This window comes from Aegilops tauschii, chromosome 3, assembly GCF_002575655.3.
Source record: "Aegilops tauschii subsp. strangulata cultivar AL8/78 chromosome 3, Aet v6.0, whole genome shotgun sequence".
NCBI lineage: Eukaryota > Viridiplantae > Streptophyta > Magnoliopsida > Poales > Poaceae > Aegilops > Aegilops tauschii.
Genome location: NC_053037.3, coordinates 265,350,242 through 265,366,285, shown reverse-complemented (window position 1 = coordinate 265,366,285; position 16,044 = coordinate 265,350,242). Strand labels below are relative to the sequence as shown.

At 42.4% G+C, this 16,044-nt stretch overlaps 3 protein-coding genes across 3 annotated transcripts; all 3 read left to right on the top strand.

Annotated features, from left to right (window-relative positions):
- The first annotated feature begins 2,096 nt into the window (after positions 1 to 2,096).
- LOC141042887 (protein FAR1-RELATED SEQUENCE 5-like) lies at positions 2,097 to 2,935 on the top strand. The gene is made up of 2 exons (XM_073511797.1): positions 2,097 to 2,460; positions 2,616 to 2,935. Exons 1-2 carry the CDS (start codon positions 2,097 to 2,099, stop codon positions 2,933 to 2,935), a joined length of 684 nt encoding a protein of 227 aa, XP_073367898.1.
- Positions 2,936 to 7,743: 4,808 nt separating this feature from the next.
- On the top strand, positions 7,744 to 9,173 carry LOC141042886 (uncharacterized). Its single transcript, XM_073511796.1, has 2 exons — positions 7,744 to 8,090; positions 8,750 to 9,173. The coding sequence occupies exons 1-2, from the start codon at positions 7,744 to 7,746 to the stop codon at positions 9,171 to 9,173; spliced, it is 771 nt and encodes a 256-aa protein (XP_073367897.1).
- Positions 9,174 to 11,653: 2,480 nt separating this feature from the next.
- On the top strand, positions 11,654 to 13,137 carry LOC141042885 (uncharacterized). Its single transcript, XM_073511795.1, has 2 exons — positions 11,654 to 12,000; positions 12,720 to 13,137. Exons 1-2 carry the CDS (start codon positions 11,654 to 11,656, stop codon positions 13,135 to 13,137), a joined length of 765 nt encoding a protein of 254 aa, XP_073367896.1.
- Positions 13,138 to 16,044: the final 2,907 nt, after the last annotated feature.

The following is a 16,044-nucleotide window of genomic DNA, read 5'->3' as shown; positions in this document are numbered from 1 at the left end:
AAGAAGAAGAAGTCAGTCCACTGGAGGTAATGTCTGCTTCCCACGTTTGTGTCGGTCCATCAGTTCATCAGTCCTGCTATGAAGAAGAACCTGATAGTACATTGCAAATGCTTGATCAGTTCATTACACCCCTGCCACTTGATGCACAATTTGGATGTCGAGGTTACTGTCAGTACCTCTAATATGCTAGCTTCAGTTCAAAACCAAAAAACATAAACTTATGCATCAGTCCAAGGAGCTACTAGGCTTTATATAAGGTTCAGCTACCACTGCAAGTTGTATGATGTTATTTCTAATAGTACATGCCGTGTAGTTGCATCAGTTCGAACTAGTGAAAGAATGTTGTTGAAAAAAATATACACATGTTACACAGTAAGTTAAATGATACATAAACTAGGAGTACTTCTAGTGTAGTTGCATAAGTTATAGATGAACAAAAGAGAAGACATGCATCAGTTTTATATATATGCATATCCATACATCTCTGAAGTTCAATGTTCAGTTTACAAGCAGTGCTAAAAAACAGTACATCAGTGTTGAACATGTACGGTTATACTGTTCGACTGAAAACGAAACCAGATACAAAATAGAGAACAAAAGTTTAAATAACAACCAGCGATGCAAGTTCAACTTGTACATTGCCTTCAGTGCATGACATGTTACCCATAGCATGTATACGAGAAAAATGCAGAAAAGATTAATCCCAAAACTGTTGAATGTCATTGCAGAAGCATGCAAGGCGGCACACGCAGCGAGCGTTTGATGAGCCAAGCAGATATGGGGCACCACCTGGTTGGGTAACACCAGAAATACCACCTGGATACTTCAACAATACAGGCAGATTTCAAGATACATCGGAATCATCAGAAGCACGGACAAGTTCTTCTATCCAGCAAACACCGATATCTGGGAATACAAGCTTTGTCACACCTGGGTTGCAACAAGGCCAACAATATCCCCAACAACAAATGTTTTCCTTCCCTAGCGCATGCAGAAAGCCAAGGACAGGAAGCCGTGGATGGGTTGCAACAAGGCTTCCACCAGTCGCTCCGTCAACATCAACCATCCGTGCTGCAAAAGCGGTTGCGACGGGAAGACCAGTCCAAAGAGACAGAAATTTTGGCCGCTCTAGCAGGTTCCAAAGTACAAGATATGAGCCATATAGACAGGAGCAACCTCACAACGAATCTGAGGGGAGACGGCCGTACAATGAGAGATGGAGATCTTCGTCAACATTGCTCCCTCCAAGAGATGCATTGCTGCATGTGCCAAGGGTGACACCACCCGCGCCCATACACCAGGGTGAACAGCAAACACCGGAGGCAGCACAGAGCTATACACATGTAAGTATCCATATAGAAAAAAAACATACAAGCACAGTCCATACCATGTTACTATGACCACCCCATCTAACATTTTCATAACTGCGTTTTTGTTTGCTCACTGTTGCGTGCAGCCACCTAACATTGAAGCTTACGTTCTGCCAAGACTAGAGATGCGCTATGAAACTTTCGAAGAAGCAAAGAACTTCTACAACGTCTATGCGAAGCACGCGGGTTTTGCTGTCAGGGAAGGCCCCAAGTTTAAGACCAGAGCCTACCTTTAGTGCACGTGCTATGGAGTCCATGAATCGAAGGTGTCTGAAGCAAATAGCCAGCGGAACAAACAACAGCCAGGAGTAACTGCGGGGCTAAAATGAGGCTGAAGAAGGAAAAGGATGGAACATTTGTCGTAAAAGAGATAGTCTGGGAACACAACCACAGGCTACTTCTCACTCTGGAAATGCTTGTCTTCTTGCACTCCCACAAAAACTTTGACAAAACAATCTTGGAGTACGTCAAGTACCTACAGTTCAAAGGCATTGAACACGCGCAAATCATGAGCATACTGGGCGGTGATGACCCTGGTAGCTACTTCCTCGAAATGAATGCCAAAGCTGATTAACCTGTAAGTACAAACTTGTTCTCCTCCCATAAACCGCCTCCGTCTTTTTTCCTCTGTCAGTACAAACATATTACGCAACGCATAACCTGACGCCAGTTCAACATTCATTTTTGAATGAACTTTTAATATGCAGGAAAGCAAAGAATTCAAGGATGGATGATGTGGACGACATCCTAAAGACTGTCAACTTCTTTAGGGAGATGAAAGCTATAAACAGGGAATTCTTCTGTGACATGCAACTCGATGAGTCCGACAGAGTTAAGAACATATTCTGGGCGAATGCAAGCTGCCGAGGGGCCTATCAGGACTTCGGTGACTGCGTAACATTTGACACCACATATAAGACCAACAAGTACCATATGCCACTTGGGGTGTTTGTCGGTACTAACAACCACTTACAGACTACATTCTTTGGTTTCGCCCTGATAAGAGATGAGGATGCAGATTCATTCAGATGGTTGTTCAAGACATTTTTAAGGTGCATGAGAGGGAAGGCTCCTACATGCATCCTCACAGGTACAACCGCGAAAACCACCCCCAACCACCACCACCCCACCCCCTCCCCCAAAAAATAAAAGGAAAATAACACACTAAAAAATGTTGTGTCAGTTCTATTGGTATATATGCACCACCATCTGCTGACCACTCCATGTCTCTTTTCTCATTACCAGACCAGTGCCCGGCAATGGCTTTGGCGATCCCAGATGCTTTCGGGAACACAGTACACAAGTTGTGCCGCTGGCACATTATGAAGAAGTACATGGAACACCTCACATACCTGTACTACCTGCACGAAGACTTTAAGGATGAATTCACATCAATCCTCAACTGGCCCCTCATGCCAACTGAGTTTGAGGATGCCTGGAAAGGACTCATGGATAGGTACAACCTCCATGATGATGCCACGATGGTGGCCATGTGGAACGAGCGTGAGAAATGGATATCAGCCTACTTCAAAGAAATTTTCTGCGCCAAAATGACATCCACATAGCGAAGTGAGCGCATGAACTATGTGCTCAAGAAGAACTTTGTAACCTACACCGGTTTGTCAGCCAGGTAAACTCCTGTGTCAAAACCAGGAGGCAGACAGAGAACCAAGAGACAATGGGTAACAGGGTATAGCTCTATCACCTGTCGTGAGACAAAAAAACATGCTTACTAAAGTAAAACTTTATTAGTTAGACAAGTTTTTGCTGTGAGAAAATTAACAATTTGGTCATCATTCTTGCATGTGCAGAAGGTGTTGGGGAACGTAGTAATTTCAAAATTTTCCTACGCACACGCAAGATCATGGTGATGCATAGCAACGAGAGGGGAGAGTGTTGTCCACGTACCCTCGTAGACCGACAGCGGAAGCGTTATCACAACGCGGTTCATGTAGTCGTACGTCTTCACGGTCCGACCGATCAAGTACCGAACGTACGGCACCTCCAAGTTCTACACACGTTCATCTCGATGGCGTCCCTCGAACTCCGATCCAGCCGAGTGTTGAGGGAGTTTCGTCAGCACGACGGCGTGGTGACGATGATGATGTTCCACCGACGCAGGGCTTCGCCTAAGCTCCGCAACAGTATTATCTAGGTGTAATCTGGTGGAGGAGGGCACCGCACACGGCTAAAATATCGTATATCAAGTGTGTCCATGGGGTGCCCCCCTGCCCCCGTATATAAAGGAGCAAGGGGGAGGCCGCCGGCCTAGGGAGGAGAGGCGCGCCAGAAGGGGGAGTCCTACTCCTACCGGGAGTAGGACTCCTCCTTTCCTTGTTGGAATAGGAGAAGGGAAGGGAGAAGGAGAAAGAAGGAAGGGGGCGCCCCCTTTCCCTAGTCCAATTCGGACCAGATCATGGGGAGGGGCGCGGCCACCTTTTGAGGCCTTTCTCTCCTTTCCCGTATGGCCCATTAAGGCCCAATACGAATTCCCGTAACTCTCCGGTACTCCGAAAAATACCCGAATCACTCGGAACCTTTCCGAAGTCTGAATATAGTCGTCCAATATATCGATTTTTACGTCTCAGCCATTTCGAGACTCCTCGTCATGTCCCCGATCTCATCCGGGACTCCGAACTCCTTCGGTACATCAAAACTCAATAAAACTGTCATCGTAACGTTAAGCGTGCGGACCCTTTGGGTTCGAGAACTATGTAGACATGACCGAGACACCTCTCCGGTCAATAACCAATAGCGGGACCTGGATGCCCATATTGGCTCCCACATATTCTACGAAGATCTTTATCGGTCAGACCGCATAACAACATACGTTGTTCCCTTTGTCATCGGTATGTTACTTGCCCGAGATTCGATCGTCGGTATCTCGATACCTAGTTCAATCTCGTTACCGGCAAGTCTCTTTACTCATTCCGTAATACATCATCCCGCAACTAACTCATTAGTCACAATGCTTGCAAGGCTTATAGTGATGTGCATTACCGAGTGGGCCCAGAGATACCTCTCCGACAATCGGAGTGACAAATCCTAATCTCGAAATACGCCAACCCAACAAGTACCTTTGGAGACACCTGTAGAGCACCTTTATAATCACCCATTTATGTTGTGACGTTTGGTAGCACACAAAGTGTTCCTCCGGTAAACGGGAGTTGCATAATCTCATAGTCATAGGAACATGTATAAGTCATGAAGAAAGCAATAGCAACATACTAAACGATCGGGTGCTAAGCTAACGTAATGGGTCATGTCAATCACGTCATTCTCCTAATGAGGTGATCCCGTTAATCAAATGACAACTCATGTCTATGGCTAGGAAACATAACCATCTTTGATTAACGAGCTAGTCAAGTAGAGGCATACTAGTGACACTCTGTTTGTCTATGTATTCATACATGTATTATGTTTCCGTTAATACAATTCTAGCATGAATAATAAACATTTATCATGATATAAGGAAATATATAATACTTTATTATTGCCTCTAGGGCATATTTCCTTCAGAAGGAACAAAACACGCTGACCTTCTATGGGTTTGACACCCAGATGGCAAAGGTTTACTCACGAGCTGTGTACAGCGAGATCAGAAAAAGGCTAAAACTGAGCACACTCTTCACGGCGACAGAGACGAAAGAGCCCACAAAGTACCTCGTGCGCTACAACAACCCGCAAAAACTGTCTGCGTGGTCTCAGCACGCGTTCCGGGTGGTTGCAGACCCCGTGGGATGAACATATGAGTGCGAGTGCAGGCTATGGGACCACACAGGTGAGGACTAAAAAAAGATGTTACATACTGTACTATTTTTTTGCAAAGTTTTTCTTCGAATGAAATGACAAAAAACATGCACCTCTTCCAAAAAATACAGGTCTTTTCTGCGTGCATGTCATGTGCATGATGCAGACAATTAAGGCTGCCAGCGTTCCAGAGAAATACATCCTCAGGAGATACACCAAACGCCCGAACATCCAGCCAACGTTCAACAGAAATGACTTGAGGACAGTAGCGTCAAACAAGGCATCCCAATACTGCATTGAAAGCTCACTGCTGACGCTGAACATGAGGGTGCACAGAAAAAGCGTGAGAAGCCAAGAGCAAATGGCGAGGTCACGGGTCGTATTGGACAAACTTGAACAAGAACTCAATGCCATTCACTCTGCTGAAAATGGAGGTGTCACGGACAATGAAGCCATTGAGCAGGATATTGCTACAATGTTATCCGAGATGAACCATCTGGGATCTGTTGACCCATTCGACAACGAGGAAGAGGAGTAGCAGCAACCAGAGCTTGCCCATGTGCACACTCAAGAGCGGCAACATGCTCACATGCACGATCATGAGCTTGATGGTGCTGTAGGCGAACGACATGACAACAGGACATCCTACCGGCAGTAGCAGGAAAGGGTGATTAAACCACCCATATTCTCAAACACAAAGGGGAGGAAGAGTAAAACGCAAGCAGCGAAAGCAGCAGCCAAAAAGCCACCACGCCCCATCAAGCGCGTGGAATTTGGCCCGGACGGCAAACCTCTCGGGATAAGGGCATGCGGATTCTGCAACGTCGTGAGCAACCATAACTACCGCACATGCCCACTCTGCACAGATGGCACTCTCAACAAGCAAACACTGCACAAGCAGATTGGAGCCTCCCAGGTTTCTACCAATGGAGACAACACACGTAACAGATACACTTGCCGCAAGTGTGGGGGAACTGACGGGCATAATGCCCGCACGTGCAAAGTGGGCAAGGAGGTCAGTGGCGCTGAACAGACACAGGGCAAGGTGCAGAGTTCCAAAAAATCAAATGATGACGATGAAGAAGAAGAGTTTGACGAGAATGATGACCAATCAGACGAAGACAATGAAGATGACAGTGTCGGGGACGAGGAAACTGAAACTGACGATGAAGCTGCCAAGGCTCAACCAGGAAAGGGCGCCGGCAAGGCACAACATTCGGGGCCAGTTAGGAGAAGCTCAAGACTGAACAATACATAGTGGTTATGCTGCTGCGTCAACTAAAAAATAAGCTTGTAGTCTCAGTTGCCTCGGCACACAATGAGGAAACATTTCAGAAACACTGTCGTTACCAAAACTTATTTAGCTTTATCGTCGATTTCTCGATCAGTACTATAGTTAAGATATAATTTGTGATTTGTGCCCGCTGGACCAGTGACATTATTATGTAAACCATTTGATAATCCTTTTGAATGCAGTCACAAATACATTTGAAAAAACTTGTCTGGATTTATCTGACGCAAACGCTACTGTCGACCAGTAACTCAGCAAAAATATGTTAAGGAAAATTTAAACTCTTATAGTACATCAGTACTGATAGTTCTCAATCGTCAGTACAAAGGCAGAGTACACATCAGTACTGATATAATTTGTGATTTGTGCCCACTGGAGCAGTGACATTATTATGTAAACCATTTGATAATCCTTTTGAATGCAGTCACAAATACATTTGTACTGACGAAAACACTACTGTCGACCAGTAACTCAGCAAAAAAAATTAAGGAAAATTTAAACTCTTATAGTACATCAGTACTGATAATTCTCAGTCGTCAGTACAAAGGCAGAGTAAAACAAACACACCCGTGAACACCTCAAAAAAACATCGTTCTGAAAAAACAAAGCTATGTCTGCTTCTGCCAGTCCCAATTCAGAAAGACCATCAGTACATAAAAATAATTACCTCAAACAAAAATGCGAATATAATACATTCTGTACTGATGAAAATCTAATTTATCTGTAAAATATACTCAGAGATTATCTTGATATAAACAATCCTTTAAAAATACAAAAATTGTTCTAAAAAACATTAGCATCACACATAGTCTCACTGGTATTTGGTAAGTTCAATTACACTTCAATCACCAGTCCAAGTACCACAGTAGAGGAGTACAGACCTCCATCATCACCAACCCTGACACGTGCAAGTGGGATAAGCAGCTGATAAGTACAGCTTGACAAGACGAATCAGTGAGTAAAATGCCGTCATCACCACCCCTAAGACGTGCAAGTGGGATTTAGCAGGTCATAAGTACAGCTTGACGAGACTAGTCAGTGCAGCAGTAAAAACCATTTGACTTGGACGGTTACATCTTCCAGGCCACCACCCGCGCCACCCACTGAGCGGTTGCCACAAGGGACTGCAAACGGCGACCCCACGCCACTACACCCACTACACCCATGCCCCCGACGAACCGCCTCCCACAAATCCCCGTCGACGCACTGCAGAAAACCCCATTCTCTTCCATCTCTCCATCATCCCCATAAACCACCATTGTCGCTTCCATCTCCACTGCACACAAACCACAAACTTCTCTCTCACAAGCCCACAGCCGCCGAAGGAGGGCGATGGCGGAGGAACCGTCCGCCAAGCGTCATCAAGACGAGCCGTCGAACAAGAGCAGCAACCTCGTCGACGTTCACGTCCCCGGCGAGAAGTGCGAGTACACCAAAACCCTCAGAGGGGTTGAGCTCCACGGCAAGGAGACGCTGGAGATCGTCTGCACCAGCGAACCAGACAAGGCCAACGAGGTGATCTCCAGGCTCTGGAGGAAGCTTGGCGGCATGCTTCGTAGGATCGTCGGCGTTGGTGTGCACTACACCAACGAAGATGAACCTCCCCAGATGGCAGCAGTCCTGCAGTTGTGCGTCGACGAGCTCTGCTTGGTGTACCACATCGCAGCGGCCACAAAATGGTGAGCCATCCTACTCATTTGCCCTGTTTGGTTTATCTGTTTTATTAGTATTGTATCCTGAAAATCTCATCAGACTTGTTTTCCAACTAGATGTACTAGTGTGGTTTGTGAAAAGTGGATGCACTACTGCATTTTCTCAAGTAGATACACTATAAATGTATTTTTGAACCTGATGCACTGGATTACTATTTGGAAAATCTTGCGGAAGATTAATTTCTGAAGTTGATCCACTAGTGTAGTTTCTGAACTTGATCCAATAGTGTAGTTTATGTACTCGATGTATTAAAAAGATGTTTCTGAACTTGATGTAGTGAAGTATTTTCTGAATTTGATCTAATGTTATTTTCATAAGAAAATAAACTAAGGACTTGGTAAAGCACTGGTTATGTGTTATCCTATTCAACAAAAGTAAACTAAACTACTACCAAAGCATAACATACAACATTGACTGAAACTATGTATAATCCAAAAAGAAGAATAACATGATGTACTTAATTTAATTTCAGAACTTTGTTTACTAGTTTTTGAAGCACGTTCATCCATTATTTATGCTACATAAACATCTACTTCATGGATTCGTCGCTTGTAAAACAAAACAAAAATGAATAATTCAAACATCAAAGTAATGCTAATTTTCAAAAATGTCTCTCCCCTTGCAGGCCCAAGCGCCTGAACGAGTTGATGCAGCATGAGACGTTGTTCACATTTGCCGGTTTCAGCTTTGAAAGCGACAAAGAGAAGCTGAAGTTGTCCGGTTTGGAGATCAACCCCAACAAGTTCATCGACATTCAGCGCAAGTGGAGAGTTCCATACACCGGAAAAGAGTACGACTCCTTGACTGATGTTGCAGCCAGCGTCATCCACCCATTCTACAAAGGCATGAAGAAGAACATCAACACGCAGGAAGACTACAAACTGTGGGGGACCAGCCCGCTGCCAGACAACCTCATTGAGTACGCAGGAGTAGATGCGTATGCCACGTACAAGTCATGGAGCATGATCGACTACATCATAGATGGTTCGGAATTTGCAAAAGAGCGGGAGGATGCGAAATTCTACGACCACCCCTATTTCCCCTTTTAGGGATGAAGATACATCAGAGCCTGCCTTCGTTTTCCTTCCGCTTGTGCTTGCCTTTTATCTTGTTGTTTCAAATTAGTAGTTTGCTCTTGTTGGGTTGAACCAGTATGATTATGTCGTGCTTGTCATGGTTGAACAAGTTTACTTATGTCATCAAGTACAATGTTTTGCTTATCTCATTATATAAGTTTGGTAGCTTCGTATGTTGTTAATCCATCATTTCAAATTCAAAAGTAGCTTCTGAATGGAACTTTGTGGCTGCTCTAAAGTACTGGTTACGATGCAACTAATCACACAACGTTGTTCCATGTCTAGTTTCGATTCAGTATTGTATAGAAAACATAACATTGAGAACAATCAGCACAATTTGAGTTGCTTAACAACACTTCAAAAGTTGAAGCAAAAATTCTTAGTACTTCATGTAGTGTTCTCATTCATATGTAGCTGCTAGAAAATTAACAAGTACTACAAACAGAAAAAGTTAAGAAGCATCAGCACACACTTATGTTGGTCGCTTGCAGATTAAGAATGACAGTACTAGTACACTTGATCGGACAGTACATACTTACTACAATAAAAAGTACATAGAAGCATCAGTCCGTAAGCGCTACTATGAATGGACTATCAGTACAACTTAGTCTACACGCAAGTACATCTTAGATTACACTTACACAAAACTGACAAGAACTAGACAAAAAGTTTCAGTCCAAGTTACTGCTGGAGTCAAGTACTAGATTCAAACAAACAAAAAAAGAAAAAACTGACCGCCCAAGGTCAGGCGCAGGCCCTGACGCTGCTAGATACTTGAAATCGAACCCATAGGCGAATCCCTAGTAATCCGCACAATGCAGGGCCCATCGATCAGGGCCCACAGGTCAAGAGAGAATGAGCGAGCGCCGTGTATAAGCGCGCAGGTAAGTATTCAGAGGAGTTCAACCAGTGAGCCTCGGCTGCGCTTATAAACAGGTCCGGAGCCCCCTCGACTAGCGAGGTGGGACTAAACCCAGAGCGCATGCGCACGCCGCACTGCACAGCCGCGCGGACGAGCTATCTGCGCCGGAAAACGGCCCAATAGCCTGCATCGTTTACAAACACCACACCAATAAGCCCAGTTAAACAAACCAGAGGGCGAGGCAAAGAAATATAAACTACAAGAAAAATGTTCGAAACTCAAAATATATATTCAAATACTAGTTCGCAGGAAATAACTTTGAATACGAAAAATATAAATAAAAATAATTTTAGCTCTGCACCACGGATGATAAAAAAGGGAGAAAATATGATACAAAAACAATGAACCTCTAAAAAGAAGAGAACTTAATAGCCTATCTGTTAAATGTACATAATTTAAAAAACCAAATTAAATATTACTTTCAAGTTCAACTACTAAAATGCAAAAAGTTCAAACATATAATGTTTGTCAATTATGCTAAATTTCTTATTTATATAAAATCTGACAAGTTCAACTACTAAAATGCAAAAAGTTCAAAACATATAATATTTGTCAATTATGCTAAATTTCTTATTTATATAAAATCTGACAAGTTCAACTACTAAAATGCAAAGAGTTCAAAACATATAATGTTTGTCAATTATGCTAAATTTCTTATTTATATAAAATCTGACAAGTTCAACTACTAAAATAAAAGAAGTTCAAATAGAATTTATTTGTCAATTCTGCTAAATTTCTAATTTATATAAAATCTATACACACCTCAATGAACGATCTGGTCGTAAAATAATCTCAATCCCCCAAACCACCCAAAAAACAAAAAAACTCAGTTCAAACATACATATGACATCAGTACTAAAAAAGCAGGATCAGTCAGGCCACTCACACCACTACGACACCAAATTTCAAAACCGCACGCTGTATAAAATTACATTTCAGTTCACACAGCACTAAACCATAAGTGCACTAAAATGAGAATACAAAAACTATAAAGGCCTAACTTAGGTAAGTACAGGTGAAAATAAAATAAGTACCAGTTTTGAGCAACAACTCCTAGGGCACTGAAAAATGTTTTCAGATAAACCAGTCTATAAGACTTCAGTGGAAAAACAATACTTAACATCCTCACGGAAAAACATCACAAAGCATACGTCACCTAAACAGTCCAAAATGCCATCATCACCACCCCTGAGACGTGCAAGTGGGATTTAGCAAGTCATAAGTACAGCTTGACAAGACAAGTCAGTGCAGCAGTAAAACCATTTGAATTGGACGGTTGCTTCTTCCAGGCCACCTCCCGCGCCACCCACTGAGCGGTTGCCGCAAGGGACTGCAAACGGGGACCCCCACGACCACCACACCCACGCCCCCGACGAACCGCCTCCCACACATCCCCGTCGATGCACTGCAAAATACCCCATTGTCTTCCATCTCTGCCTCATTGCCAGAAACCACCATTGTCGCTTCAATCTCCATTGCACACAAACCACAAACTTCTCTCTCCCAAGCCCACAATCTCCGCAGGAAGGCGATGGCGGAGGAACCGTCCGCCAAGCGTCATCATGGCGAGCCGTTGGACAAGAGCAGCAACCTCGTCGACGTTCACGTCCCCGGCGAGAAGCGCGAGTACACCAGAACCCTCACAGCGGTTGAGCTCCACGGCAAAGAGACGCTGGAGATCATCTGCACCAGCGAACCAGACAAGGCCGACGAGGTGATGAGCAGGCTCAGGATGAAGGGCGGCGGCTTGTATCCGAGCTTCATCGGAGTTGATGTGGAATTCACCAGCGACGATGAACCTCCACAGATGGCGGCAGTCCTGCAGTTGTGCATCGAGGAACTCTGCTTGGTGTACCACATCGCAGCAGCCACAAAATGGTAACCCATACTACCGTTCATTCATCTGTTGTACTAGTACTACTCACTAAAAACTTCAATAAACTAGTTTCCCAACTAGATGAACTACTATAGTTTGTGAAGTGGATGCACGAGTACATGTTCCTCAAGTTACATGCATTTCTGAAACTGTGAAGTGGATTGTTTCACCAGATTAGCATATGAAAAAATGTTTATAGAATTCTAAACTTGATGCACCAAATTAATTTCTGAACTTGATGTGCTAGCATATATTCTGATCTTGATGCACTAGTATAGTTTATATAATTGATGTATTAAAAGATGTTTGGTGAAGTGGTATAGGTCCATATCTTGATGCACATGTTTCTCAAATTAATTTCTGAACTTGATATAGAATTGATGCGCAAAGATGTATCAAGCACTGGTATAGGTCTTTTATTCAACAAAAAAGAAAACTAAACTTGAATCAAGCAGCACATATATCATTGAATCTGGTAAAATGATTCTTGAATTTGGTGAAGCATTTGGTGAAGCACTGAAGATAGCAAAAAGGAAAAATAACATGGTGTAGTTGAATTTAATTTCAGGACTTTGTGTACTAGTTTCTGGACTACATTCATCCATGACTTATACTATATAAGCATCTACCTCATGGATTATCACTTTCAAAACCAAAAAGCAGAAGAATTAAATCTTCAAAAAGAAGACTAATCTTGAAATGTGTGTCTCCCCCCTTGCAGGCCCAAGCGCCTCAAAGACTTCCTGCAGGAGGAGAAATTGTACACATTTGTCGGTTTCAGCATTGGAGGTGACAAGCGGATGCTGAACAAGTCTGGTTTGGAGATCAACCCCAACAACTTCATTGACATGCAACGCAAGTGGAAAGATCCAAAGACCAGCAAATACTACGACTCCTTGGCCGATATTGTAGGCGGCGTAATCCACCCATTCTACAGCGGCATGAAGAAGAAGATGGACAAGGGAGAACACAAACTGTGGGGGACCAGCCCGCTGCCAGATAACCTCATCATGTACGCAGGAATAGATGCGTACGCCACGTACAAGTCATGGAAGACAATCGGCAACATCGTGACAGGTTGGGATATTTCAAAAGAGCATGAGGCTGACCCTTACTACCACTGCAACTTCGCGGCATGAAGATGCATGAAAGTCTGCATTCGTGTTGCTCGCACTTCTGCCTGTCCTTAATATTGTTGTTTCAGATTTGTAGTTTGCTTTCGTTATGTTGAACCAGCTACCTTATGTTATGTCTGTCAGGGTTTGAACAAGTTTGCCTATGTCTATCATGTACATCGTTTGCTTATGTCATTCAACAAGTTTGCTAGCTTCCTATTTTGTTCATCCATCATTTGAGGTTGAAGTAGGTTGAAGTTGAAACTAGTCATGCAGAAACAAAAATCACACATGGATATTTTCACAAAAAAACAAAAACAGTGGCAGACTAACTAAGGACAACAGCAAATAGTAGAATTGGACGCTCAGTACAACTTAGACATTTACGGTAGTACTATCACACTAAGAAATCAGTTTTTAGTTTCAGAAGAACACTAAAAAGACTAAGTTTCAGCCGAGGACAACATTCACTACTAACAACATCGTGCTAATAGTAGTTAGAAATTTACTGAGTACTGCAACAGGAAAAGCAAAGAACAATCAGTACGTATTTCCCAGTCACTAGCATGCTAGGACTGAGAGTTCTGGTACACTTGAACAAACGGTACATTCATTCTACAAAATATAAAAAGGAACGGGAAGCTTCAGTTCACATTCCATAAAACATTGACACACTAAAGAATAACAGTAATAGTACAACTGAAATGTCAGTACAACTTAGTCTGTAAGGCAAGTACTATGATCATACCAAACATTGCCATGAGAAGAACCACAGCCTAGAAAAAAGAAGGCCAAAACTAAATCAAAAAGATATCAGTTCGACCAAGGAGAAAAATCACAAGAAAGACAACAGAAGCATCAGCCCACATTGACCAGTGAGGCACTAGCTTCAAACAACACAAGAAAATAAAATGATCAAAGTACCAGCACAATTGAAATCTCAGTACAACTTAGTTTATTCAGTAAGTGCTATGATGATACCAATTAATGCCTTGAGAAAGATGGCCAAGACTCAACCAAATAGATTATAGTTCAACCAAGGACAAAAATTAACAAAAAACAAACGACAGAAGCATCAGCCCACATTGACTAGTGAAGTCATTATGAACTTTATACGGCTGCCTGTTAAATGTAGCTAATTTAAACCAGTGCTTTAAATTTTACTATGAAGTTCAACTACTAAAATTCAAGAAGTTCAAACAAAAATTTGGCTCTCAAATCTTGCTAAATTTCTTATACTTGAATAAAATCTGGCTAGAGATGACGTAGCAACTTGGTCGTAAATAATTTCAATCCCAAAAAAACTTCAGTTCTAATACATTATATGAAACCAGTTCTACATAACAAGGAAGCATCACTCCACTCACGCTAGATCCACAAGTGCTATTGTGACACCAAATATTAAAAGCCTTACGCTGAACGACAGTACAATTCAGTACTAACATACCTATACTATAAGTACAAGAAAAGAGGGTACAGAAACTATAAAGGTCCAACCTAGGTTGGGACAGATGAAAACCAAATAAATCTCACTTTTCCAACAACAACTCGTAATGAACTTGGGAAAAGGTGTTTTCAGTTCAACTAGTTTACAAGACTTCAGTACAAAAAAATAGAACTTAACCAAAACGAATTCCCAATGAATCATACACAAGTGAAAACAGATATTCAACCACACTATCATCATGGAAAAAAAGATTGTTAAACATTGTGCCACACTTAAACACAACACAAAATATACCAGTAATTACATAGTACTTGACTAGACATCCAAACACTACAATCAAAGCCTACAATGCTTTCAAGAGATATATCACACAACTATCCATTTCACTACGCAAATGATGACCATTTCTTCTATGCACCAGGAGCCAATGGCTTAAACTCCTTGGGAAGCTCCGTCACCAGAAGCTGGTTATTCCGGTTGAACACAACTCTATACAGATCCTCAGCATTCCAATCAACAATACGAGGCTGCAAAACATTAAAACAAATTATTAAAAATCATGACACATTAAAAAGAAGAATACACAATAAGCCAAACACAGAAAAGTGAAAAGCTCAACTAGAACCCACATCATTATCTCGAATGTTCCCAACGATCTTTTCACCATCATAGCATTCCGCATACTTCAGAATAATGGCCACATTCATTCGCCCCTTGAAGTGGAACCTTCACAAACATTGGTTTGTTTGCAAAAAGCTCCCATTTGGGCTGCTTGCTCGCATTGTACTGAGCATCACCATAAAAAGCCTTCGTTACTTGGACCATCCTGGAGATCTGTAAAAAAAGAAAAGAAACCACACATTTTCAGGTCTCAGAAAAGCAGAAACAAAGACGCGGAAAAATTAATCCAGTACAGATAATAAATGTCACTCACAATCTTCTCGCAGTCTTTATGATAGGTGTTCTTTGAAGGACGATGGTTCTTCGGATAAGGTAAAGAGTCAAGGATGTCGACGCTACTTCGGTACCGATTCATGACATATAAGGAAAAGTGGTTCACTTTCTTATCCTTTGCTAAAACCATAGGCTTGAATAGAGGCATCATGATCTAAAAACAAATGACCAAAAAATAGATGTTAAATATTCAAAATAAAAACCAGCATGACAACAAACAATTAAAACCAAAAATCAGCTAGTAGAACTCACAAGGTCGGCACTGAGCAAGTCTTCCTTTTCTTTGACATAGCTCTTGAAATCTCTCGCTGCACTCTCGACATTAAACGCTTTATTTTCATCACCGTAAAACGTACAGTCAAGCACAACCCGCAAAAAGCCCAGAAAAGAAATAGACAGGTGGAAAGGATCAACAAGCAAAGTATTATTAAAACTCGTAAAACAATAGGCAGTCTTGTTTAAGAGAAACAAACGATCTGATTGATTACCGTGATGAAATATGGACTCAGCAATACCCTTTTCCCAGACGC